Source organism: Ptiloglossa arizonensis, chromosome 9 (genome assembly GCF_051014685.1).
Source record: "Ptiloglossa arizonensis isolate GNS036 chromosome 9, iyPtiAriz1_principal, whole genome shotgun sequence".
In the NCBI taxonomy this organism is placed as follows: domain Eukaryota; kingdom Metazoa; phylum Arthropoda; class Insecta; order Hymenoptera; family Colletidae; genus Ptiloglossa; species Ptiloglossa arizonensis.
The window spans coordinates 13,062,486-13,088,461 of NC_135056.1; the positions used below are offsets into that span (position 1 = coordinate 13,062,486).

The following is a 25,976-nucleotide window of genomic DNA, read 5'->3' on the forward strand; positions in this document are numbered from 1 at the left end:
AGTAGAGATCTTTGAGCGATCGATCCCCGTACGAGCCCCCAAATAACTGTCGTACTCGTGCGTGGTTTATGGATATATGTATATTTATTATAAATTACAGCGATAATAGTGTTAGATGTAGTGTCGGTGGTTAGTTTCGCTTGGTAACGTCTTTCAATGGTCTCGTCTTGTCGTCTTTTCGGTCATACTGTCCGCGACACATTCTTCGGACATACTCTCGTCGTCATACTTTGTCATACTGTCCGATACTGTGTTCTTCTCGCGCTCTATATAGTCATTCCCATTAATTCTCTTTCATTCCAATCCTCAGTCTCTCTCACTTCAGACATTTGATCATGTTCGTCCTAATCGTTCGTCTTTTCCAAATACTCTTCACTTTCTCCGAACCACATGTATTTCCTTTCATCCCCATGCGTTCTCACGGTCGGTCGTCGCGCAAGAGCAAGACTCCCTGTAAAGGATACTCGTGCCTTCCAGGAAAGCTAGCGGACCGATCGGCGCTAAATGTTTACTTTAACCCTTTGCAGACGAGCGCCGCATATATGCGTTTTACGCAAATTATCAAATTGGCCGAGGAACTCATATATGCGTTTGAAGATGTTTGAGGAAGGAGAATAGGAAGTGGGGAGAAGCGTTTCATCTCGGGCCTGCTAGTGGACTCGTCAGTAAGGCATTCTAGCAGGCCCTGCCTTATACGCCGGGACATTGGAAGATCGGTATGGGATCGTATATATACCGATCGGAGCAGGTACGGGAACTTGCGGGAAACGGTTGGTGGTGAGTTTCCCTCTGGTGGCAAGCGTGGGTAGCGCCGCCACAAGTTGATAGAGCCGAGAAACGCATATATGTGTCCCACCTAAATGCATGTCGATGGCCGAGGTTAAGCAGAAATATGCGCTGGCAATTTTAAATGACTATCGCGGCAGGAGCTCGGCACCACGGTACGGTTCACTTTGAACCGTCCCGTCCGCAAAGGGTTAACTCAAGTCCGAGCGCGCGCGTTATCTTGTTTAGGCCTACGCTCGAAGCAGGCCTAAGCGAGCGCGGAAAATCCGATACTGCGCAACTAGCCTCGCGATACCGGGTTGTCATTTTGCGAATTAGCCCGTAGAACGAATCGGTGATCGCGCAGGGTAAGTTTGCAAGTCCACGTGATCGCTAAGGTAAAACTCGTGCTCGCGCAAGGTCGTGAGATAAGAAAAGGTGTCCAGCATTACCTGATATTGTAACTGGTCAGCGAAACGTGTCCGGTGTCATAAGCACGTCCGCGTAGTACGAGCCGGCACGTCGTGGACTTGAGTTTTCCTCTGGTGTCGTGACGACCGGTGCGGACTTCCTCGCCGCTGACCTCGAGGTCGCAGCTGCTCGTCACCGAGCCCTGATCCTTGCGGTGGTCTTGGAGATCACGGTTGTTGTAGTGGACGTTGAAACCGATCGACTTCATCGTGTCCACTGAAAATACGTGGAAACGCGGACCCTTGAACGCGGCGAAGCTTCCTTGAAACAAGGACGACCCGGTTCGGGGTTGTCGTGCTCCGATTGAAATCGGAATACACGGTCTACGGATTGGAATCAATTATCGCGAGCATGCTTTAACGAGACCTTTCTCAGGACACTCGCGAAACGGGTCGTCCGATCGACGAATCGTTTAATTAGGGAACATCGTTCAGGATTCGACGATGCATTGTATCGCTGGGGTTTTTTTTTCTTTATCTAAGGGTCGTTTAAAAGATAGTTGTACATAGGACGACCCTAGGAACTGGGCGGGATTGTGGTTCACTTTTGAGCGAAGATATGTACAGTAATATTTTTCAACGAAGAACAAAATCACGAAGGATTTTACACGGTTGGATGATCTCTTATTATAAGGTTTTTTCTCTTGCAAGTGCATCGATGCACTTTCTGGATTCCTCGGATCGTTCGAATTCGTTTAATAGTAGCTCGTAGCTGCACTTCGTTCTTCTATCGAATTAATAACTTTAGTCTCTGTACTGAATATATTGTATTCATTTTTATCTTCGTTTTAATGTATAATTTCTTTTCTTTTTTTTAATCTTGGTACGATAAAGACGCGTTATTATTGTTACTGATATTCTGTCTACGAAAAGCATGAAGAATTCATCGGAACAATTCCTAGATATTGTTATCGCGAATGATATGAAAATCGAGGTAGAAAACATTTTGAAGCAAAGAGGATTACTCGAATCGATCGGAGTAGATATTAATTTCTGTGTTTCACGGTTGATATTCGATTTTTATATTTTAATGGATAAAATCGTGTCGAATATAATAAATTTTTACGCGAACAGGGAAACGTAATCGTGGAACGTATTCGTTCGGACACTCACGATTTTTAATTACGTTGCTCATGGTGACCGTCGTCGGTGCCTCTGTCGTAAGTTCGACGAAATTTAGGCTCGCGACGAAACCGTTGTAGTTGAAGGGTAGCACCTCCGGGCCAGTTCTGAAAAGGAAGAATTTTCTTAGACGACGTGTCTCATTTCACATCTCCGGGTTCCCCTTACGGAATAAATTTAAATATCGACGATCTAAGAATACATTGAATTCAATTCCATACGTGCGCGCATCAATAATTTCGCACGATCGATGTCGCAGCACGTACCGGGAATAATTCAAAGGTGAAATAAAAATTCTTACCTGAACTCGACCAGCAGTTTTTGCCCGTTGTACATCAACGATGTTTTCTCCTGGCCGCAGAGCATCTTCAAAAGAGGACTCGACGTCGTTGGACCCGAATACACAGCTATGTAGTCGCTGGTGCAATGACTGCAACAAACGAGTGCAAAGAAATGAATTTCATTCAAACTGGTCGGATCTTCGATCGAGTTCGTTTCATTCTTAATTATTGTTTCACCGCTCGAAGTTCTCGGGCAAGGTAAACTCTAACGAAAGGTCTGAACTTTCCAAATCAGTAATGCATCGTTAAACGAGGTAAAATTCCACGAGGACTGTTCTTCAACTCCAGAACTGTTTCTTATCTCGAGATACGTTCACAATTTTCATTCCCTTGGAAACACGTTCACGACGAACGAGATATCGCCCGAAATTTAGACTCCACTTTTGATGCATCCTCTCGCAGTGACTTTGTCTCGAGTATCTTCCTTCGTTCGGAACAAAAGATAATCGCTTCATCGAGAACTTTGGACGGTGTTCGAAAGCGTCGAAATACACTGTCGTTCGAAAGTCTTAGGATACTATTATTAACGAAACTTTGGTATTTGGCACGCATTATAAAATTCAAACTACTTATATTCTCCGATATAGGTACACGTTTAACGTTGCACAGATAATTATAGGTACACGTTTAATGTTATTTGACAAACATGGGAAAGATTGGCTCCGCAATTTATTATTCCATGGTTTCAATGTACTCTAAACCTTCGAACTTTCATAATTATAACTACGAGGATAGGTTCTCATATTTAGTATCTTCGATTCGCCAAAATTTCCAGAAACCTAGAAAGTTGCCTTCCAATACGAAACAAATACTACGAGTTTCCAAATATCAATACAGCTTGTAATTAAAAACTCGATTGATATTATCAATTAACGATCTTTTCAGCCATCTTTTTGATATATTTCAACGGGCAATATTTCTCTCATCCTGGACAAAAATTACACCGTTAAAAATGAAATATTCAGAGAAATATTTCTCTAAATGTTTCTAAAAGGAATCTAATTTTTCTCAGACTCCTGTGAAGCGTCAAGTGTCCTAACACAGTCCTAAGTATCCTAAGTGTCCTAAGACTTTTCAGCGAGGTGTGTACCTGAAATACAGATGATACAGAGGATGGAAAATGAAATAAGGAAGAGAGAGGGAACGCGAGAATCAAAATCGAATAAAAAGGGGGGCGTAACACAGTGTCCTAACACAGTCCTAAGTGTCCCAAGACTTTTCAGCGAAGTGTATATCTGAAATACAGATGATACAGAGGATGGAAAATGAAATAAGGAAGAGAGAGGGAACGCGAGAATCAAAATCGAATAAAAAGGGGGGGCTTGTCGAAGTAGCGAGGGTGCACGGTGTACTGATTTATCAGAGAGTTCATGAGGACGAACAGTAGTCGGTTTCCATGGAAGTTTTACTATTAAGAAAATATCCGATGTTAGCGACGGGTCGGAGGCGGCTGCGTCGAATTACCACGATGGGACGGTCTGATTTATTTTACGAGAAAACTTCCGGCGTTGCTTGCCTACGGAGGCGATCCTTCATTTCGAGGATCACGGGGATACGATTTTAATAATCTGCTCAAATTAGGGAACGTCTCGTGGGCTGGGCTACGGATGCTTGACTATTAAGGCGTAATTTAGAGTTCAGATTGGATCGACGCCGCGGGCTTGGAGCACCGCGTGCAACTGTATAATAAAATATCGCGCGCGATAAACAAGGTACTTTGTACCTCGAATACGAGGTGACAAGTGGCCGATTCTTCGTGGAAATATCGATCCCGTGGTATGGACCGTAAACTTGTGGGGAATACTTGCGAGGAAACGTTGACTGTAAAATTGTCCGGGATATTCGTTTGGAAATTTATTAATTACACTTCGCTCGGATAGATCCGAACTTTATTGATACACACGGAATTCCAATTACTGTAGTTTTTATCGTAGAGAAAGTCATTTTCGAAATTTATAAAACATATTTAACTAGGGTAGGTCTGGACTTCACGATCGATCAAATACTGATTTCCATGTGTTGTAAAGTTCAGATTATAATATCTAGTTTATTATAATATGCAGGGGTCTCGCGTATCTAGTAGCATAGTTATTGTATATATAAGAATATAAAGTTCGAAGAAATGCGTATACAGTGATATGTCTTGATGTGAACGACGACAGTGTCGTGTGGTCTTTTTGACTCTCGACTTGGAACTCGACTAAAAAGAAAAACCAAAAGGAAAACTGCCAAACTGTTGACCGCGTCGCGGATGATCCTTCCACGCCAATACGGAGACAGTTCTTAAAACTGACATCGACATCTGGCACCCATAAGATCGTTGTTGCATTCATTCCAACACCATGGAACTCGATGTGGAGAGACGAGATTACGTACAGGGTGCTCCAATTATTGTATTTTACTTATTAAAAGTACCGTTTCGTCTTCGATGTAAATAGCGGACCCGCGTAGACGCGAAACGTTGAAACAGCGTTAATAAAAGTCTTCCGTAACTTTGCAATATATTCGACCGTTTATAAAAAAAAAAGAAAAAGAAACATCACGTAACATTCCTTCGAACCGCAGAATTCCCAACTTTCCGTGCACTCGATATCGCGAAGTTGAACACGGAGAGAATCTCGGGAACATTCCCCGGTTGTAAGTACTCGTACACTTGGAGAAAATCGTTCGTTGCTTTCGAATAAACTCCCGGGAACTTTTTAATTTCGCGAAATTTAAACAACCTCCATCTACGATCGTCGCGTACGTAACGTCTGTAACGTTGCGCGGAGCACCACGGGACAATCTTGTTTCTATTTATCGATACTCCCCCAATAAACCGAAATCTGATCCGAAATAGCGGCTCGGTGAAGTTTCCTGAAAATCTGATCGCGCGGCAATTTGCATCTCCGGGTGTTCAATCGCGACGATTAAAGCCCCTCGGGCCGTGATGCGCGATAACAATATCACCGCGATACTTCGCCGCGAACGAAATGAAATCGATGGCGAGTCTACGCCGATGGATTAATTACTCGGTGGTAATTATCGTTGTCGAATTAATGGAGGTTTTCCTGGCGCGATCGAGCCCTCGCTCGGCTCGATCGAGTCGGTCGTTCGGGAAATTTCATTAAACGACGCGAAACCGCCGAAGAAATAATTCTAAACACGTAACAGGTTGTCCCCCACTACTTCCCCACCGTGGAACTTTTCGAAAGCTCCGTCCGCGATTGTAATTAATTGCCGTAAGCGGAGGAGGCGTTAAGTAATTAATAGGTGAAAGTTGTACGCGCGGGCGTAGGGACGTGTTGCGTCGATTTTCGTCACGGGGCGTTGATTTTCCGCGTGAAAATTTCCGTTCTCGGTGGCCCACCGTGTACTGCACCGAACTTTCGTCATCTCGGTCCAAGACACGCGACTACTTGATGCACCGTGGAGCGACGTGTGGCTCGTCGCCAATTTCTGAATAATTAACCGTCAGCCAGCCGCACCGGGTTGCAGGCGTCTCCATAATTGAGACCGTGCCCTTTTCTCACCGGGCTCGTCTCACTTTCTTCCGTGCAAACACGTGTCAATTATTAAAACGTTCGGTCTGCCCGTTCTCACGCGACTCGGCCAACGGTTCTACTCTTTTCGTTTAAGATAATTACAACCGAGGAAACGGAAGTACACTTCAACGTGTACCGAAGCTAATCATCGCTTGGACATTGGCGTAGACTCGTTTGCGGAAAGTACGTCGCGGATAACGCGTCTACGTTTTGAAGTTTGGCGAAGAAAGGATCGATCGAACGGGTTTGGTATCGATTGGTAGCGCTTAGCGTGTATTTTTTAATTTTAACGGGGGACAGAAGGTTCAGGCGAGAAGTAATGAAAATTGAAAAGAAGAAATACTTCGCGAAAAGTGTTCGATGCTCGAAGAACAATTCGTTCTAGTAGATGGCGCCACGGTGGTCGAACGGTTTGGTTGTGTGTTTGATTTACAATAGTCAGTATTTGTTTGATCAACGTTAGTTTTTGGGACGCTGACAACGATCTTTGCGACTGTAATTGAATATTGAAACGAAGGGTAGTGGTAATTCGAGAAATAATTGATCGAATATATATAGATAGATAACGGATTGATTAACGGGGGACAGAAGATTCAGTCGAGAAGTAATGAAAATTGAAAAGAAAAAATACTTCGCGAAAAGTGTTCGATGCTCGAAGAACAATTCGTTCTAGTAGATGGCGCCACGGTGGTCGAACGGTTTGGTTGTGTGTTTGATTTACAATAGTCAGTATTTGTTCTATGAGCGTTAGTTTTTGGGACGCTGAAAACGATCTTTGCGACTGTAATGGAATATTGAAGCGAAGGGTAGTCGTAATTCGAGAAATAATTGATCGAATATATATAGATAGATAACGGATTGATTAACGGGGCACAGAAGGTTCGGTCGGGAAGTAATGAAAATTGAAAAGAAGAAATACTTCGCGAAAAGTGTTCGATGCTCAAAGAACAATTCGTCCTAGTAGATGGCGCCACTGTGGTCAAACGGTTTGGTTGTATGTTTGATTTACGATAGTCAGTATTTGTTTGATCAGCGTTAGTTTTTGGGACGAATATTGAAACGAAGGGTAGTGGTAATTCGAGAAATAATTGATCGAATACATATATATTTTTTGATTATAACATCGTACCATTCGTACTCGTTAATAAATCGAAAAATTGACCAAATGGATACCAGGTCCGTTTAGGGTGATTTTTTTTCTCTTCGAACACGAATATCGTTAAAAAAAAAAACTCAACGGTTTATTATTTTTCAATGCACCGCCGGCGTATGGTAAATTTCCCGACAGGAATCGGGAAGCGATAATTGGGCGATGTTCCTCGTCAGTTTATTCGATTTTCCGTAATGGAGGCCGGCGGCTAATACATCGGGACCGCGAGTGCTTTCATTTTCGAAGTAACCGGCCGAACGCGGAGATAGTTTCGCGCGCCATTTTCTACTCGAGCGGTCTGAACACCAGAAAATCGGATTCCTCCGGCTCCATTTCGTACAATCCTCGGGCGCGCGCGACGAAAAAGAGAAATGGAGAGAAAAAAAAAAGAAAACCGAAAAACGAAGAAAGAACAGGGGTAAAAAAGGTGCACCGTGGGCCGGTGTATTGTGAGCACTCAAGCTGCTATAAAATGCCCCGGAATTACTCGCCCGCAAATCCGACGGTGTAAATTAAAAATTTCCCACTCGAATCTGTCGATTGCGTCCACCTTCGAACAATGCCCCTCTTCGTTTAATTCCGATCGAACAAAAAGTGAATTAAATCGGATCACCTACGAGGCCTTTGTTTCGTTTTTTAACTTTCGAACGAATCCCCCGTTCCCCGATCCCGTGCTACCCCTCGTTGATATAAATTTATAACGAAACTCATCGCGATCGTAACGCGCGCGTTTTTCCATTTTAATGCCACCGTAATTTCACATTATTGCCCGGTTAAACGAACCGATACCAGCCATCGAATCGAACTCGATTCCACTTTACGATCGTCTCGAGACTGCGATTTCTAACCACGAACTTTCTTGCCAACGAAATTTCTCTGTTCGCGAATTCCTCGTTAAGAACACCTTCGGATGGTACATCGTTCGAGGGCTCGTCTCCTTTTCGCGAGGTTCTCTTAATTCGTTGGTTATTAAATTGTTACGCGCGTGTTGTAAAGTTCAGATTATAATATCTAGTTTATTATAATATCCAGAGATCTCGCGTATCTAGTAGCACAGTTATTGTATATATAAGAATATAAAGTTCGAAGAAATGTGTCTTGATGTGAACGACGACAGTGTCGTGTGGTCTTTCTAACTCTGGACTTGGAACTCGACTAAAAACAAAAACCAAAAGGAAAACGAAGACAGTTCTTAAAACTGACATCGACATCTGCCACCCTTAAGATCGTTGTTGCATTCATTCCAACAGTGCGAAATACTTCTCGTTGCAACGTATCCGGTCTCCGTGAAACATTCTTTTTTCCTTCGACCACCGACCGCCGGGGAAACAATTACGAATTGCGAGAAATAATAAATTCTCAGCGCGCCTCGTTTCGCGAGTTCTTCCCGGCCATTGGGAACAATGTTCTTTCGCTCGAATTGCACGAACAGTGGATCGCACAATGCGGCGAAACTTCCTTTCGATGGTCGAGACAATCGATGGTTTCGAGTTCGGAGGATTTTCTGGTAAAATAATTTCCAGCGTCTTCGTTGGTTCGTTTCGTTCGCGAAAAATTCACTGGAAATTATACCGTTCCTTTACGAGCCACGTTTCGGGCCACATCGTTGCTGGAATAATTCCATGGGGAACCACGTGATCGTGGTAATACCGTTCGCGATCGCACTCGGGAATTCGATGTTTCAAACGAGGATGTAATGTAATGGTTTCGCGAACGGTTTACAGCGTAACGATGTAATTTAGTAACGAGCAGTTTGGTTTTTAAACGTTGCACAGTGTTCCATTCGACCTGAGTATCCGGAACATCGAACAGTTTAATAAACAGACATTTTTGTTCATGGTTTATGTGTTACGAGGATTCTTTTTTTTTAAACGAAAAAAAAATTCTATCGTGCACGATACTTCGATCTTCGACCAGTCTTCTGTAAAGAAAACTTTGTATCGTACGAGTTAAAGGATCATCTTGCACGGGATCATTTTTCTTACTAGCTGCAGTTGCATTAGAATAGCTGCATTATGAGCTATTCTGTTTTAAGAAAACAACCTTGAAATTTTGTAAAATATTGTCTCTTCGAAGCGAGTAACCTCCTCTCGTGATTTCTTTTTCTTTCCATTCAACACTCTGTATATTTACAACGTTAGTGTTTCCTCCGTTAAATATTTCCCATCTCTCGCACTTTCACCGATTCGTTCGATGAATTCAACATCGCGACAGTCTCGATCTCGATAATAACGCACCGAGTGTTGCGTTCGATGTTCGTGTCATATTCGATAAAAAAAATAAAAAAATAAAAGGAGAGGAAACAGAAAAAAATAAAATAAAAATAAAAAGAAAAAGGGCGATAGAATTTTTGTTTTTAGCCACAGGCGCGACGTGAGTACGACCCGGGCATATTAAACGTCGTCGGAACAATTGCACCGGAGAATCGCAACGAATGCAATTACGGTAATAATCCCCACGGATGGCAATAACTGGGCACGCGGATACATTAGATGCGTCGGCGCACCAGCCAGCATCGCGTTCCTATTACGTAATCAGGGCCGCACCAACAGATATTGCACGTAACTGCGTGTAGCTAATGTGGAACCATAGAACTAACTAATGTAGATTAATTCACCGCCGGGTTCTATCCCGTTCGCGATTAATGCTCCGCGTTCTCGCGAATCCGCTCTTCCGTGTTTCACGACCGTCTTCGACGATCAGAATCGCGCGAAACTTTCAATTCTACCGAAACGTTTACACCGTAGAACGAACAGTACGTGTCGTTGGTCGTGTACGAGAACACGATCGAATTAGTAGATTTAAAAAATTTGTATCTTCGGTACGAATAAAAAAATAAAAATGAAATAGAAAAATCGTGCACGGCTCGCAAGAAGTCACTTGGAAGAACACAGACACAGGATCGTGTACTTGTGATTCTGGATACGCCCTTTTCTTTGTTTTTTATATATTAATTTATTTTAAACATCGAAGAATCGAATTTACAAACCACGGTGTAAGTTTCGGTGAAATTGCTGTTAAAGTCTACGTAGCGAAATACGAAATGTTCGAAAGGAGAAAAAGATCAAAGGGTGCTCGAAACTTCTGGACCATGGTATACAATTTCTCGATGAAATTGCTATCAAGGTGTACGGATCGAAGTACAAAATCTATTGTAAAATTGATAAAAGTACACAGATCCTCGAGACCACGGTATTGTACATCGGCAAGCCCAGAATTGACACAATGTCTGATCACAGTCGAGCGATTTTACTTGGCTTTGTTGGGGATACAGATGTATACAATCTACCGACGCGACGTCCGGCCACAAACGGGGCCATTCTACTCACCGTGCAATCAAATATACACGCTGGTGTTCTACTCGCGCGACGTCTGACCGCAACGGTATGTTCTACTGGGACGTCTGCGAGCGCGCGTACTTGTTCCACTTATTCGGTAACAATTACTGTACCGTCTGCAAGGATTCATCGACGCTTTGCAAACCAAGTGTGCAATTTCGCGACGATTACGAAACAGTCGACTCGAGAAAAAAATGAAGAAAAATTATTAAATAAAATCTATTCGGAAAGTAACGGATTGCACGAACAGATGAAAATGCTATCGAACGTTCCCACGGTACGATGTTTCAATTTCGTTCGACTGTTGCCCAAATGGCTACCGATCGCGAAAATTAACACGCGTACGTATACGCACACAGATGCACAGGTGCGTGCATTTTATTGCATTTACGCTCCTATTTTTCATTTTCAAGTTCAGAACAAACGGGAACCATTTCCTCGTTTCCTTTCCTCTCGCTGTAGAGAACCGAGGGAGGCGGGCCAATATTTTATCCGGTGAGTTAATTAACGAGATAAATGCGTACTTTCCGGAACAAGGGATCGATCGATTCGACTTCGAGAGCCTCGAGTTGTCCCTAAACCCATTGGGACCTCGGACTTTTGCCAAAGTAACGGTGAACGTCGTCGATCCTTGGACTTTTCGTATACACTTGTTCCCTTTTTTCTCTACCATCCCCCCTCTTTTGAACGATATCCAGACTGTATACAAAGGAACCTCAACACTTGGACCTGGTGACGGGGAAGTTTAATTTAGTCCGTTCGGTTATCGAATTTTTCTATAGACATTTCAAACCCCCACCTCACCTCCACCCGGGAATATTTGCCGACGAGTGTCAATAGTGGTTTACGCTAACAAAATCGGCACCGGGAACAAGTTTCCGTCGTTCGAATTTTCAATTTGCAGGAATAATTCATTTACCGTCGAATCGATTTGCTCGTATTTGTACAGGGAATCGTCGAATGTTCCGCAAGAGCTTAAATTTAACTCGAAGCTACCCGTTAACATTCCCCGCGTTGTATCGCTTTAATATAAACAAACGCCTCGAGAGTATCCGGTTCAGCCACACCGGGTACGGGTTCACGACGTTGTTATCGGGGTCAAGAATTTTCGCTCCATTCACCACGATTCGAACTCGATTCGCGTTACAATGTTCGTCTAAACAACACTTTTGGATACTGGAATTCTCGATGCAATGATTCATATTTTCACGAAAGTACTTTCTACTCTTTTTCCTGTTTTTCTTTCGGGGTCTTTACCATTCAAGACTTTATCGTAGTTTTGTTATATTGTTTTCAACGTTAGTTAGTAACAGTATAAACTTTCTTGTCGTTCGACGAAACTTATCGAACAATCTTATTGTATATCTACACCTCTGTGCCCAACACTTGATTTTACTTTTATCTTTATCTCCACTTTCCACGATTAAACTCGATTCGTGTTACAATGTTCGTTTGAACAACACTTTTGGATCCTGGAGCTCTCGATGCAGTGATTAATATTTTCATGAAAGTACTTTCTACTCTTTTTTCTGTTTCTCTTCCGGGGTCTTTACCATTCAAGACTTTATCGTAGTTTTGTTATATTGTTCTCAACGTTAGTTAGTAACAGTATAAACTTTCTTGTCGTTCGACAAAACTTATCGAACAATCCTATTACATATCTACACTTCTGTGCCCAACACTTGATTTTACCTTTATCCTTATCTCTACTATCCACGATCCAAACTCGATTCGCGTTACAATGTTCGAGCTCTCGACGCAACGATGCAACAATGAATATTTTCTACTTCTCTTTCGTTCTCTTCTCCGGTTGTGTTTACCATTTACCACTGTATTATATTTTCATTCAATTGTTTACAACGTTAAGTAAACGACAGTGTGTATCTACACTTTTGTACCGAAAATCTTCTTTCACTTTTACGGATTCGCTTTTCATTCTACACCCCTTCGTATCTTCCTTTCTTCGCTTTATTATTTCCTTTTTAAGCGTACACAATCTTGGCACAATAAAGGGTTAAAAATTCAACCGGTTTAATTGCACCGGGTATTCTCTTCGCGAACCAACCGAGCGAGCCGCGCGAACGAAAGTGGCGACGAGACAGTATCGTATTTTGCGAAAACAGTTTCAAATAACAATGCAGCCGAGCCGAGGGAAGTGGATGCTCGCTGAAGGGTCATTTGCAATCGGCTGCAAGTTTCACCGCGAGAGGAATCCTGTTCCATTTCATTCCCATGACAACAGCTGCAGCTACGACAAGATAACGAGGAACGGATTAAGCGCTAAACTAGTCATAAACCGCGTATTGACGCTTAGGAGCTCTTAAAACACGAAACTCGCGGGCAAGTTTCCACCGGCGTCTAGACCTGGACAATGAAATAATAATTACGAGCTTTAAGGTAAAATTCATGGCCGTCTGGAGTGTTCACCGTCGAACGAAAACGAGTCGCGGTAATTTCAAGTTTCAATAGTTATTTATAACACTTTCATCGCTAATGGACAAACTCTGAACGATTCGAGACACTGATAATGGATTAACCGTATTCGATACACAATTCAATGGTAGATCGATGGTAATTCCGATGAAAGATGAGATATCAGTCTCTTTGGTTAAGATTAGATGTGTAACGAACATCGAAAAAATACGAATGAAATGTATCGACTGTAGAAACGTTCCATACACGAGAGAAGCAACATTTTGCGCAAATCGATCAAAGGAATGGATACAAATCGAATTGTTACGAAGTGGAACGCGAATGTAGGAAGTAATGGGTAAACAAAAATTCGCTCGAGAAGTTTCCCCTACGATTTGAGGCTCGTTTCCGAAAGGATGATCCACCCACTTCCTTATTCTATGCTAAGTTACGGTCGACTTCTACGGAAGCCATTATTAAGGATAACCAATTCCTCCAGGTCTCGTTCTATTGGAACTGGTGAGAATGAATCGAAAGCGGGAACCCGATAAAGCAGCGAACCATGTCGTATGGCGGTTGTGGGAGGATCGAGCCATCGGATTATCGGCCCTTCTGCTGGAACGAACATTTTTCCATGAGTCACTATTCGTAGTATCTTTGAATTTACCTTGGAGACTTAACCAAGTTTGACTCCCAAGGGGTATTGAAAAAACGCCGTCGAAAAATGAACGATTCATTTTTCCTGTCTGGAGTGTTCACCGTCGAACGAAAACGAGTCGCGGTAATTGCAAGTTTGAATAGTTATTTATAACACTTTCATCGCTAATAGACAAAGTCTGAACGATTCGAGACACTGATAATGGATTAACCGTATTCGATAAACAATTCAATGGTAAATCGATGATCGAGTATTTCGATGAGAGATGATATATCAGTCTCTTTGGTAATGATAGATGTGTAGCGACAACCGAACAGCGCTTTTTTTTTTCATGTTTGAGATTTTTCGACACAAAATCTGAAAAGCGCGATCGCGCTGCTTGGGACTCAATAGGTTCAACTAGCCACGGTTTGCAACACGACGACGATACCTTAATTTATGAATTAAAATTCGAAGCGGACCCTTTCGCCTGACGTTTAAAATTTAATACAAGAAACAGTAAGAAATGTTCCAAAGTACTTAACACACCTACACTCGTGTTTCGTGTACCTTGTTGTGGAATAAAAATATCTTTTTCTTCAAAATATAACAACGAAGACTCAGGTCGATGTCTCAGTAATTCTCGAACAACGGTACAAAAGTAAAGCTACAAATACGCAGTAATAACAATCGAAGCATTCGAAGCATTGAACATACTTACACTTGTACTTTGTACTCTTAACTTCTACTATGAAATAAGAATATTTCCTTTCCTCGAGATACAACGATCAAAATTCTTACTTCAGTTATTTCAAATATTGAGTCGTTCGGAAAGTGATTTGGTTTTTTTCCGATGAAAATGAAACGAATTATATATTCTCCATTTTGGAAAACGAAATCACTTTCCAAACGACCTAATAATTAAAACCAACATTGTAGTTTACAAATTTATCATCAAAGTCTCCCCGAATGCAAAATAAATCTTCCGCGCTCCAATTCTAGTAAATTTAACTCGATACAGGAAAAGTGTGTTACAATTGTTAAAATCCGTTATCGGTATATTAAATTCGCGTTAAAAGGTTTCACGTTGGATCGTAAGACCATCTCCTTGGAAACGATGCGAAGCTGCAAACGAGTAACAATAACAATCGCGCGAAGTTACAATCCGGAGAAGTTCGTTTGTGTTTCGATTAAATTCCAAAGCGTGTTGCGGTGTGTTGCAGAGTCGATCGTCCAGTTGCAGTTACAGAACGAGCCCGGTAATAATTAATGCAATCGAATCGCTTAGTACGTTACGTCGGAGTGGAGTATCGGTTGGTGTCGCGGATCGTACGCGGACGAAACGTAAATCTGTTTATTCACGTGGCCGCTGATTGTTAAAGTATAATCGGTATCGGTCGATAAACTTCGATCGTGTACGTGGTACTCGATTCCGTTAGCACGTGTGTACACGTTGGAACCGCGACATGGAAATTTATACCAGACGGCGGAAGACGAGCAACAGGATGCGCCGGATATTATTTTCCGGCGACGCAAGAGAAAAACGGAAGTTGGCGGCCTCGCGTCACGTTTAATTTCCATCCTGTTTCGGCCGCGCTTCATTTCCGCGCAGCGAGCCGGATTTAACGCGTGGCGCGGCCCGCGATAAAACCGTAACGAAAAACGTGCAAACGAGACGAGAAACAACGAAAAAAAAGAAAAAAAGAAAAAAGGAAACAGAGGCGGTAAGCGAAAATAAGCGAAGACGAAGAAGGAAAGAGGGACACGAAAATCGAAATAATCGAATCTCCGGTAGCGGGAGTCGCGTCGAGTCGCGTCGAGTCGCGTCGCGTCGCCACGCTCGCTCGAAAATTAACGAAGCTTTCGATAAGCGGGAAAATGGATTTGCATCGCGCCCGTTTGTTCCGCGTAACTAACTTCGGCGACCACTTTAGTCAACTTTTCGCGAAACTACACCCCCTTCGTTTGAATTAACCGTACCGGTGCGGATGCGTTGAATATTTATTTCGTTCGTCCGGTTCGCGACTAAACTGTAAGAAATATTTTTCGCGAATCTTCTAATTCGAGTTCTGCTCGTGTTGTATGTATGGGTATTCCGACAAGATCAAGGAGTGTATTTTATTGTAGGGTGTACGCGAAAGGTACGAGTAGTTTTTCTGTTCTTTTGGTTTCTTTTCTAGGTTTTTTTAACACTGTGATCTTCGTGGTTCTTTGGAACAACGTTCGTGGAACGAAACATCGAAAGAAATTGTTCGAAATTCTTTTTTCCTCGTATTTATCGTATGAACCCTTACGAGATTTATTTCAGCGCATATACGTACATTGTGTGCGTGCATTTCGAGCAAGTTACACCTGTTTCTTTCTTATCGTCGTTTCTTTATGTATACAAGATTCTAAGGTTGCATTTTTCAGGAACGCGAAGGGACGAGAATACGCCTTAATATTTCCTTCCGTCATATTGCTTCCACGCGGAGTGGTAGTTGCGGTTTAACGTTTCATATATTTGGAATTATTGGCTTGTTCCTCGAAAAGTCATTTCGTTTTCCAAAATGGAGAATATATAATTTAATAAAATATTTATACACTCTAAAACAATCGTGTTTCATTTTTACCAAAAAAAAACGAAATGACTTTCCGAACAATCCAATATATTTGGAATTAGTGTCGTTCCTTGCTTGGTCGTATAATTTGCTTTTTTTAATTACATCACCGGTTACACATTAGTGATCGGTTCTAATTGGTTTGCAATTCTTCGATGGAAGAATTCATAATTTTATCACAATTGTGGTAATGCGTTGAACGAAAAGAATTGCGTGTGGTCCGGAGAGAATCTTAAGAGTTTGGAATAAACGAGCGAGTGAAGTGTAAAAGAAGAGCAATTGAGATAGCGCCATACTGGGAAATTTTGGGTGTACGTGACCAGACGCATGGAATGAGAGAGATTAAGAATTAGAATGAAAGGGAACGAATTCGTGTGAGGATAGAAGAGAAGAGATGCGAGAGAAGAGTGTTTAGGGCGGTAGTAAAGAGTAGTCATCGGCAGTCATTGGCAGTGATTGTTGGAAAATTGTCGAAAGGTGTCGTGTAGCGTAAAATAAGAATAACGTAGTCAGCGTAGTTATTAATTGTGTGCTTTGTCAATGTTTTCTTCCTATAACTAGCTCATTCGATGCACGTAGATCCTAGAACTTTATTCGCCCTTCTTTTATAACCACCAGCACTAATTAAATAAATTTCTACAGAATTTAAGACAGTAGATCGCTATATAATCGTCTCGTAAAATTGACACGATCGTACGAGAATGTTTTTTACCTAGAAACAATCTCAAGATCTTCGAAAAGACAGTGTGCTTCGAACTGACACAATCGTGTCGAAGTTAAGCCGCGTTTCCATCGCTAGCGAAGAGATACGCGTTCTAAAATCGTAGTTTCGCTCGTAGCCAACCGAATGGCGCATACACACCAATCTGGAGTTCGTATTTCGCGTAAAATAAGAATAACGTAGTCAGCGCAGTTATTAATTGTGTGTTTTGTCAATGTTTTCTTCCTACAACTACCTCATTCGATACACATATATCTTAGAATTTTATTCGCCCTTCTTTTATAACCACCATCACTAATTAAATAAATTTTTACACAATTTAAGACAGTAGATCGCTGTGTAATCGTCTCGTAAAATTGACACGATCGTACGAGAATGTTTTTTACATAGAAACAACCTCAAGATCTTCGAAACGACATTGTGCTTCGAAGTGACACAATCGTGTCGAAGTTAAGCCGCGTTTCCATCGCTAGCGAAGAGATACGCGTTCTAAAATCGTAGTTTCGCTCGTAGCCAACCGAATGGCGCGTACACACCAGTCCGTAGTTCGTATTTCGCACGATGACGCCGAGAATTGCTGTTTCCAGTGGGATTGGCCGCGACTACGGTCTTTAGGGTGAATTTTCAAGGCGGCAGATCACGGAGGTGGAACGGAGCATGGATGATGTCGGGTCGAGAAGCTACCGCACGACTAGAGGCACGCCTTATCTCTAAGCTTTACACTCTATTACGTTTATTAAAAGCACCGACGGAAGAAGTTTCACGGTCCGAGCTTTCGTGGTAAGAATAAAAATGAGATCGTCCGCGTTACGTCTTCCGGAACACTTTGAACGTCTTATGCTTCCGTTGATAGATCGGGTATGTAATCCTGGAACCTTTCCCGTGACACGTCGCGCGTGAACCATCGCCAGAGATTGAACTTAAAGTGTTATCGTACTCCCCGACCACGGAATAGCATTTTTATCGTTTCATCTCTTCCTAATATGTCCTTAATACTTTCGATCGGCCACGGCGTTCCGTTTAATCCCCTATCGTGTGGATTTTATTTTACCATTTGGGAAAGAAATCATTCCCGGAAATCTCCTATGATGCGACATTGTCGACGCGCGATTTTCGCGTGGTTCTTTTTTTTTTTTTTAAATACACTATCCAATTTTGTTGGGGTAGAGATGAAAGAATCCGGAGAAACGATCGCGGTCCGAGTTAGGAATATTCGGTGTTAATGGATTTTCGGAATGAATACAGTTTCGTTGAAAATCTTCGTTCAAATCTTCGGACAATATTAGTTACAAAAGTACAATATTAGCTGTGAAAATATCAGTTACAAAAGTTGGAGTTTGAGGGAGTACATAGTATGCTATGATTGTTTTTCTTGTAGATGAAGGTGTACGGGAAATATAAAGGTCAATTTTTTATTTTTTTTTTAAATAGAATGTTCAATAGTTTATGCTCGATTTCGACCAAATGAAACGTAGTCTTTGAACTGTTTCGTAACGGAAGTAATGGAGACTTAATTCAGGATACGTTACTTTACCGAAATCGAGTGTAAACAATTGAACGTTCTGTTTAAAAAAACAAAATTGACCTCCACGTATACAATCTACCCTTGTACCTAAGAAACAACTATTTTCACCGCGTTATATATTATCTCGAACCCTAAAAAATTGTTCCCGTGTCGTTCGAAACAACGAAAATATTCAGTGGAACAGAACAAATGGTCACACCCTGTACATCCATTATATTTCTGCTCTTCCGGTGCCTTTTATCAAATCCAACACACCATCCCACAGTTATTTACGCAACCACGAATCGGTCAATAACACCTCCTAAACAATAAACGATGAAATCCACAAAGGTGGGCATGGAAAATATCCGCGATAAAATTGCCAATAAATCGAAACGCTCGTAATTGTTCGCGTAACGACGAAATAGAAAACTACAAAACCATTCGTAACGATCGACGATCGGTGTACACACCTCGACGAACTCAACAAGGAATCGTTTGCTCGCCATTGGCTTAATATCCAAATTGAAACGTTTTTTCCCGCAAAAGAAAAAAATAAAAAATAAAAAGAACCCTACTCCTCTCTCCTGGAAAAGAAGAAAAGAAAAACGCTTCACAGAGGTCGCGTACGGTTCTCCGCGTTACGGAAACGCAACTTTCTCGAAAGCTCGTCTTCCGGCGTGGAAACTTTCGCGCTGGTGAAATCTGCCCTCTCCGTTCCGGTTCCAATGTTCCCGTGTCCAAGGGACTTATCTCGTCATTGTTTCGCGGTCCCTGGTTGTCCCGCGATTTAATTGCAGACACTGTCGGCTAACATATTCAACGATTTGTACCAACTTCGATCGTAGTTTAACCGTGGCGAATGTTAAGCGGAAGCCAGCGCCTTTAGAAGAGGAGGGGGTGGGCGGGGTGGGAGCGAGAAACGGTCCGGTGTAGTTTGATAATTAAATTCAACGATTCGACGATCATCAGGAAGTTGGAGATCTCGCGAGCTCCTCGCGGAACGTACTCACGGCGCTTCCAGCTGGAGTTTCTTACGGCTTTTCGAGAAGGAAGTTTCCGGTGCACGGTGGCCGTTATGTACCGTTGTCACTACATTTCATGGAAAACTTTCCACCGGATCAGAAGGATAGAAACGCTCCGTCCCGGCCGGAACATCGACTTCACGGGATAAGGAATCTCTCACGGCCGGTAGGAAGGTCAACGCTTCGCGCGGATTCGCGGTAAGATTTTGATCTCCTCGAGTTTCCACGAGCGTGGACCGAAGCGGATAACCGACTTGCCGCCACGAACTTGCCGGTCATCGTGATTAATAGCCCTAAGTAGACGATTCCCTGGACAAAAAATCTCCAGGTTGAATCCGTTTCTTCGCTTAACGGAGGGGAGAGTTGTCCAGGTTGTGGAATTTCGAAATTATTCATTTTTTTGTTTCATTTTCACGGAGACGTAAACTCGATCGAGTTGTGTAAGTTTTTTTCTGATTGGAATTTTATGTTTTCAAATTGGAAACTACGCGGGAGGAAGTGTGTTATTATTTTTCCAAGTGGAGACAACAGTATTTTCTTATTTCTTCAATTGGAAGCAACAAAGGAGTGTTTCTTTTTTCTTGTTTTTTAATTGGAACCAACAAAGGAATATTTCGAAACGGAAAAAATTGCACGTCCGCATCGATCCTTCGAGAGACTATTTACCGACGTGAAAATTCGAAAACTTATAGCCGTTTCCCAGGAACAACATTTTTCAAACCGATAGAGCACGATATCTCAAGATGTAGCGAACCCATTGGAAACTTTGAACAGTTACAAAGTGCTCCTGTATCGCGCTAACCAAGATTAGTTTTCTTCGTTTTTCTTTTAAAATTGTAAGTTTTGCATCGAAATTGGGACCGTCAACAACCTAAATTATTATTACATATCAATACTTCGTTACCCGTGAATATAACGATATTATTCTCGTTGAAAGTTTCTTTCTGCGACTATAGTACTTTTGCCGAAACTCGTGAGATAACGCATTCCCCACGTAAAAACAACACACGATCGAAATTTAGAACGTTCACGCACTCGTCGCGATTTTTTCATTTTCTTCGCGGCAACGGTTCGTAAATTCGATATTCGAGAATGGTGCTCGGGCACAGGAGTGCTCGGAACGTAGAAAATCGGTAACCGTTGCTCCGCTCGAAAATTGGTTCTCAAAGATCCAAATTTGCGGTCTTTGGACCGGACTAGCTCGCTAAATCGACCGATTAATTCGTCGATGGACTCGATTTGCGCTCTCTGCACCGTTCGACTATCCCGTTCGATCGATACACTGATCAAATTGGCGGACATCTGTCGAAGCGGTGACACGTTTGAAAAAAAAAAAATCGGCCGGCGCGTGGCGACACGACAGAACGTTAGTTTGCAGCGAAACGATTAACTATAATCTACTTAGCGTACGCTTATCCCATAACTAGTCGGTTCTACGGCAACAATGGTCCGATCGTGCTCGGTTATGTTTCCCTCGCCTGTTCTACTCGTCGAGCGTTAGGCTGCGTATCGGCCCGTTTCAGTCGGGTTACATACCGTTCCATTCTACTCCTGGATGTTTAACCACGTGGCTGGTAATACGTTGCACATGGCTGAATGATAACGCGCGATGGTGTTCTACTTGTGGAATGTCACGTACACACGGTATTATTCTACTTCGATGCGCGTTTCTCGCCAGTTTGCAAAACGGATTCTCGTTTCAAAAGTCGATAGAAGCAGAACCGCGCACGAAACTTTCGGAGACACGATCGATCCAATCGAATGAAATAATAGAGAATTCTTTCGACGCGATTACCTTTAAAAATTCCCCCGGGTTTGTGAGTTACTCCGAAATCGAGAAATTTACGTAACAGGATTCTTTCGAGGGGTTCCTACGATCGAGAATAATTGGAAATTGAAACGAAAGGGGGAAATTCGTGCTTGTAAATTCTCGATCGATTGTAAAAGCATGGGAGAGAGATTTTTTATTAATGTTTTTACAAGGACAGATTCTCGTTTTTGTGAAACGTCGATAGAAGTAGATCACCGTATCGATCGACTCGAATGGAAATAAAAATGAAAAAGAGCTCCTTTAGATACTATTTTCTCGAATTAACTCGAAAAATTGTGAGATTTACGTAACAGGTTACTTTCGAGCTCGTTCGCACGATCGAGAAGAATTGTAGATCGAAACGAAGCGGGTAAAATTCGATTTTTTAAATTCTCGATCGATACGTAAAACCATACGCACGCGGTATACGCACGCGTGGAAAATAAAAGATAGGAGTTTCCGTTCCGCGTAACTTGAAATTGCAAAGGAATTGTCACCGCGCGGTCCCACGAGTTTATGGATTATCCGTTTCCAGGTTCCGCGTTTTCCTCGTTTTCTACTTGTCGCGCGGGACCGATACGATTTCTCGAAACGTGTTCGTGACGCAGAATCAATTTCGTTGTCGGTGTCTCCACGGTCGAAATGGAAGTAGACCAGGTAAAAGGGGAACAAGCGACACACGTAATCTCGTTTTCGTATCATCTTCATCTCCCCGCTCGTCCGCCCCGCCGCCCGCCGCTCTTATTTCGCTCTTTCATTTCGAACGTCTCCTCTGTATCGAACGAAGTTTTGAAAATTCTCGAGCGGTGCCACGGCGCGACTCTCCACCGAACGCTTTCTCGAGGATCCTCGAAAAAGAAAATCGAGTACAAGGGCGTTCGTGCGACTGGCCGGAATAACGTGGGGAATAAATTCCTGACATCCGGTGTTCTCTACGGGTCGTTCCATTCCTTGGCGCGGTCATCCCGGTCCGTTCGTTCGCAAGACAACGAGATAAACGTGAAAATGTTCTCCAGGTGCAAGAGATAAACCGTTGAAGTTGAACGATATATTTTCCCGCGAAAAGGTTGCCCGATATCGTAAACACGACCGGCCTGAACGGAACGTTATAGTTTCTTTTTTTTTTTTAGAATAATTGCCGCTGAATTTTATCGCGTTTCGCATGCCTGGTTCCATTGGACGAATCAACGCGAAATATGAAACAAGAGTACGCGTTGTATCGTACGCGATGGAATAGTTTTTGAATCGCGAAATTGCGTAGCGTCGACCCTGTTGAATTAATTTGTAAACAACACATCATTCGGGTGAAATACGGTAGCTTCGATCGGTGCGTTGAAATCGTATCGATAAAATGACCCATCTCGATAGTGGTTTCGCGCCTTTTATCGAACTTTTACTAGGAATCTCGAAATGTTTCACGAACGAGCTACCTGACGTTTTACATTTTACGACACATCCGTTTTACATCCGCGCGCGAAGTAGACCATCTCTGGACGAAATTGCTACTACTCGCTAATCGTTGTCGTAAATTTCGTTGCTTCTATTCTGAAAGAGACTGTTCGTCGATCTACCCATCGAATTTTATCGGTCGATATCGAAGTTGATACCGGTTGCAAAGGTTACTTCGACGCGAGAAGCTTTCCAACTTTCTTTTCCGCGAGATGAATCTCCCATCGCGGCGCGAGCTCCGCGTATGTTGCTGTTTATACCGTCTGAAACGTTTAAACAGAGAAAAATGAGGCACGATGGAGGAGGAACATCTCGGTGCGTGTCTCGTGAATATTACAGCGAGGGAGGTGGTACGAGGGAGGCTCTAGAGAGCCAATATAAGACTATGACATCAATCCTCTTCAAACGTAGGACCGTGTACCGCGGTTTTATTCGCCGCGTAAAATATTACGCGAGAAGGGAAACGTGTCGTAAACCGGTGGCCAGAATCAATGCCACCGACAATAGGTGAAACTTGGCCGATATTCGAGTCGTGTTCGAGTCGATGGCGGGAAGTATCGTTTCGTGGTAATGTATGCGAACCGTAGGACACCTTTTTGAACCGTCGAGTACTTTTACTGGATCGCTAAAATTTGATCACGATCGTCGCGATTATATCTTTGATCGTTGCCACTTTACGCGGGCGTTATTGTTACGTATCGTGGACTTTTACGATTGTTTCGCGGAGATGGTCGAAGTTTTCGCGCGTTTGGGACAGCGGGGAACGGGATCGAACGATCGTTTCTGAGGATCGGTCGCCAGGGAAGGTATTTCGATGACTTTTACGAGTGCACGTGGAGAACGCGTACGCGGCAAATTGAAAGTGAAACACAAACGGAGAGCTGGATAGATAGAACTCGAAGAGTCACTTAGAGAACGAGTCGATTGAATGTTTACGGAAGAATAGAGGATTAAGAGTGGGGAATAGGGAATGAAGAATAGGGAGCAGGGAGTGAAGAATAGAGAGTAGAGTGAAAAGTGTAGAAATTACATACTTGGAAAGTGAAGAGTTCAAGGTGTGGTGTAAGTAGTAGGGGTAAAGTATAGAGAGTAGGGAATAAATAATAGGGAGTAGAAAGTAAGAAGTAGCGAGTAGAAAATAGAAAGTAGAGAGTGGGGAATAGAAAATAGGGAGTGAGGAGTTAGAGTGATAGCTAGAGACTTGGAGAGCGGAGAATAAAGAGTAGAGAGTAGAAAGTAGAGAGTGGAGAGTGGAGAGTGGAGAGTGGAGAGTGGAGAGTGGAGAGTGGAGAGTGGAGAGTGGAGAGTGGAGAGTGGAGAGTGGAGAGTAGAGAGTAGAGAGTAGAGAGTGGAGAGTAGAGAGTAGAGAGTAGAGAGTAGAGAGTGGAGAGTAGAGAGTGGAGAGTGGAGAGTAGAGAGTAGAGAGTAGAGAGTAGAGACTAGAGACTAGAAACTAGAGACTAGAGACTAGAGAGTAGAGAGTAAAGAGTAGAGAGTAGAGAAGTAGAAAATAGAATGTGTCGTCATTTCGTTGTTTTTGGTGAAAATGAAACACATTTGTTCTCCATTTTGGAAAACGAAATGACTTTACGAACAACCCAATATATCGTAACGTGCGAGGTAGAGAGGGAACAGTAGAGAGAATAGATTCTCATCGATTTCTTCGAGTAGCTTACTTCAACGTTCGCGTATTCCCGATACTTTACTACTATTCTCCGTATCTCGGAGTATCGTTACCTATGCTGGTCGTCCACGATAAATTAATACGATTGAGAAGGGGACATTGAAACGAACACACAACCTACTCCGAATTTCTAGCACCGCGAGCTAAAGGAGCCAAGTGACGAGCAAGATCGATCGTCTCGCAACGAATGACCGTACCTGGGGCTTGCATTCGAAACGAGGACATTAAGTTGGTCCTCGTCCCGGGAAAAACCGAGAATTCGTGATGGATGCTTCGCACGATCGCTAAGAAAGTTACGTACAGTAACATTACGGCCGATCGTTTTACACGCAGACGAGTCGTAACCGAAGAACATATTTTTTTAACGTACAGCCCGACTTCGATCCACGATTCACATCTCTATTTTACAACGACATCGATATTTCCAATGATATTTCTATTCTACAATTGTCTATAATAAATTCTATAACGTGTCTGATCGTGCACAGGTCTAAACTACTTGTAACGGTTTCGCGGTGGTTTTAGATAGCGATAAAAAGATACTGCGTTCACCAAAGAGGTAGAAGCATCTTCGTACGAATACAAATGTTCACGAGATGCACAGAACTTGAAACTCTCACCGTTTCGAGTTCTCGATAATCAGAGTGTGTAACAATTCCCGAGGAGAGAGTTTACAAGTAACTCAACGGAGAAACAGACTGGAATTGTAGTAATAATGGATCTTATGGGCGAGAAAATAAAGCGATGAAAACGTCGGAAGTTGAATGGATAATTCAAGTCGAGCTCGCTTTAACCTTAGTAAATTCACTTCTACGGTAGCGACTTTCGATTGTCTCTTTATTCGAAGAAATTGTACGATAAGTATCCAAACAATTCGAACGAAATTTTCTCCCAAATTTTCCAATAATTTTCCAATGTTGAGCACAACTTTTCGTTTTGACGAAAAGTATCTCACTATCGAGTAAATGGAACGCTGACGAGGTAGCTGGTAGAAATCACTTTTACGACGATGCGATTCGGTGGCGATTTGTAATGGCAATCTGTTCTCACGGTTGAACCACGAAATGAAAAAGAAAACGGGGAAAATTGTCTTTGGAAAAAGGTAGAAACGAGGCTCGGGAGGGGGAAACAGCAAACGATAAGCGTAAACGCGACGCTGATCGATGTCTCGAGAGGATGATCGCTTCTTTTCATCTCGAAGTCGAACGTTTAACCGATTTCGTGGAAACAGAGCCTCCGAGCGGATCTCCGGTGCAAGATTTCGCGAAGAAGGAAAGAGTGGAAAGAAAATCAAACTTGAAGATGATTTTGCAACGTAGGAACAGTTTCGAAAAAAAAAACCTACCCACTGATCGAAACTGAAATTAAAATCGAGCAACGCAACGAACACGATTTCCGTATACTATAATACGAGTTGCGAATTA

At 42.6% G+C, this 25,976-nt stretch overlaps 1 protein-coding gene across 1 annotated transcript in view; it reads right to left on the reverse strand.

The window, feature by feature from the left end:
* The window catches only part of LOC143150867 (uncharacterized), a 373,071-nt gene that overhangs the window by 46,298 nt on the left and 300,797 nt on the right, over positions 1-25,976 (reverse strand). Inside the window, exons 8-10 of the mRNA XM_076319404.1 lie at positions 2,659-2,787; positions 2,349-2,464; positions 1,218-1,452 (exon numbers count right to left, since the gene is read on the reverse strand). Coding sequence (XP_076175519.1) covers positions 1,218-1,452; positions 2,349-2,464; positions 2,659-2,787 — 480 coding nt within the window. The remainder of the gene's footprint in view (positions 1-1,217; positions 1,453-2,348; positions 2,465-2,658; positions 2,788-25,976) is intronic.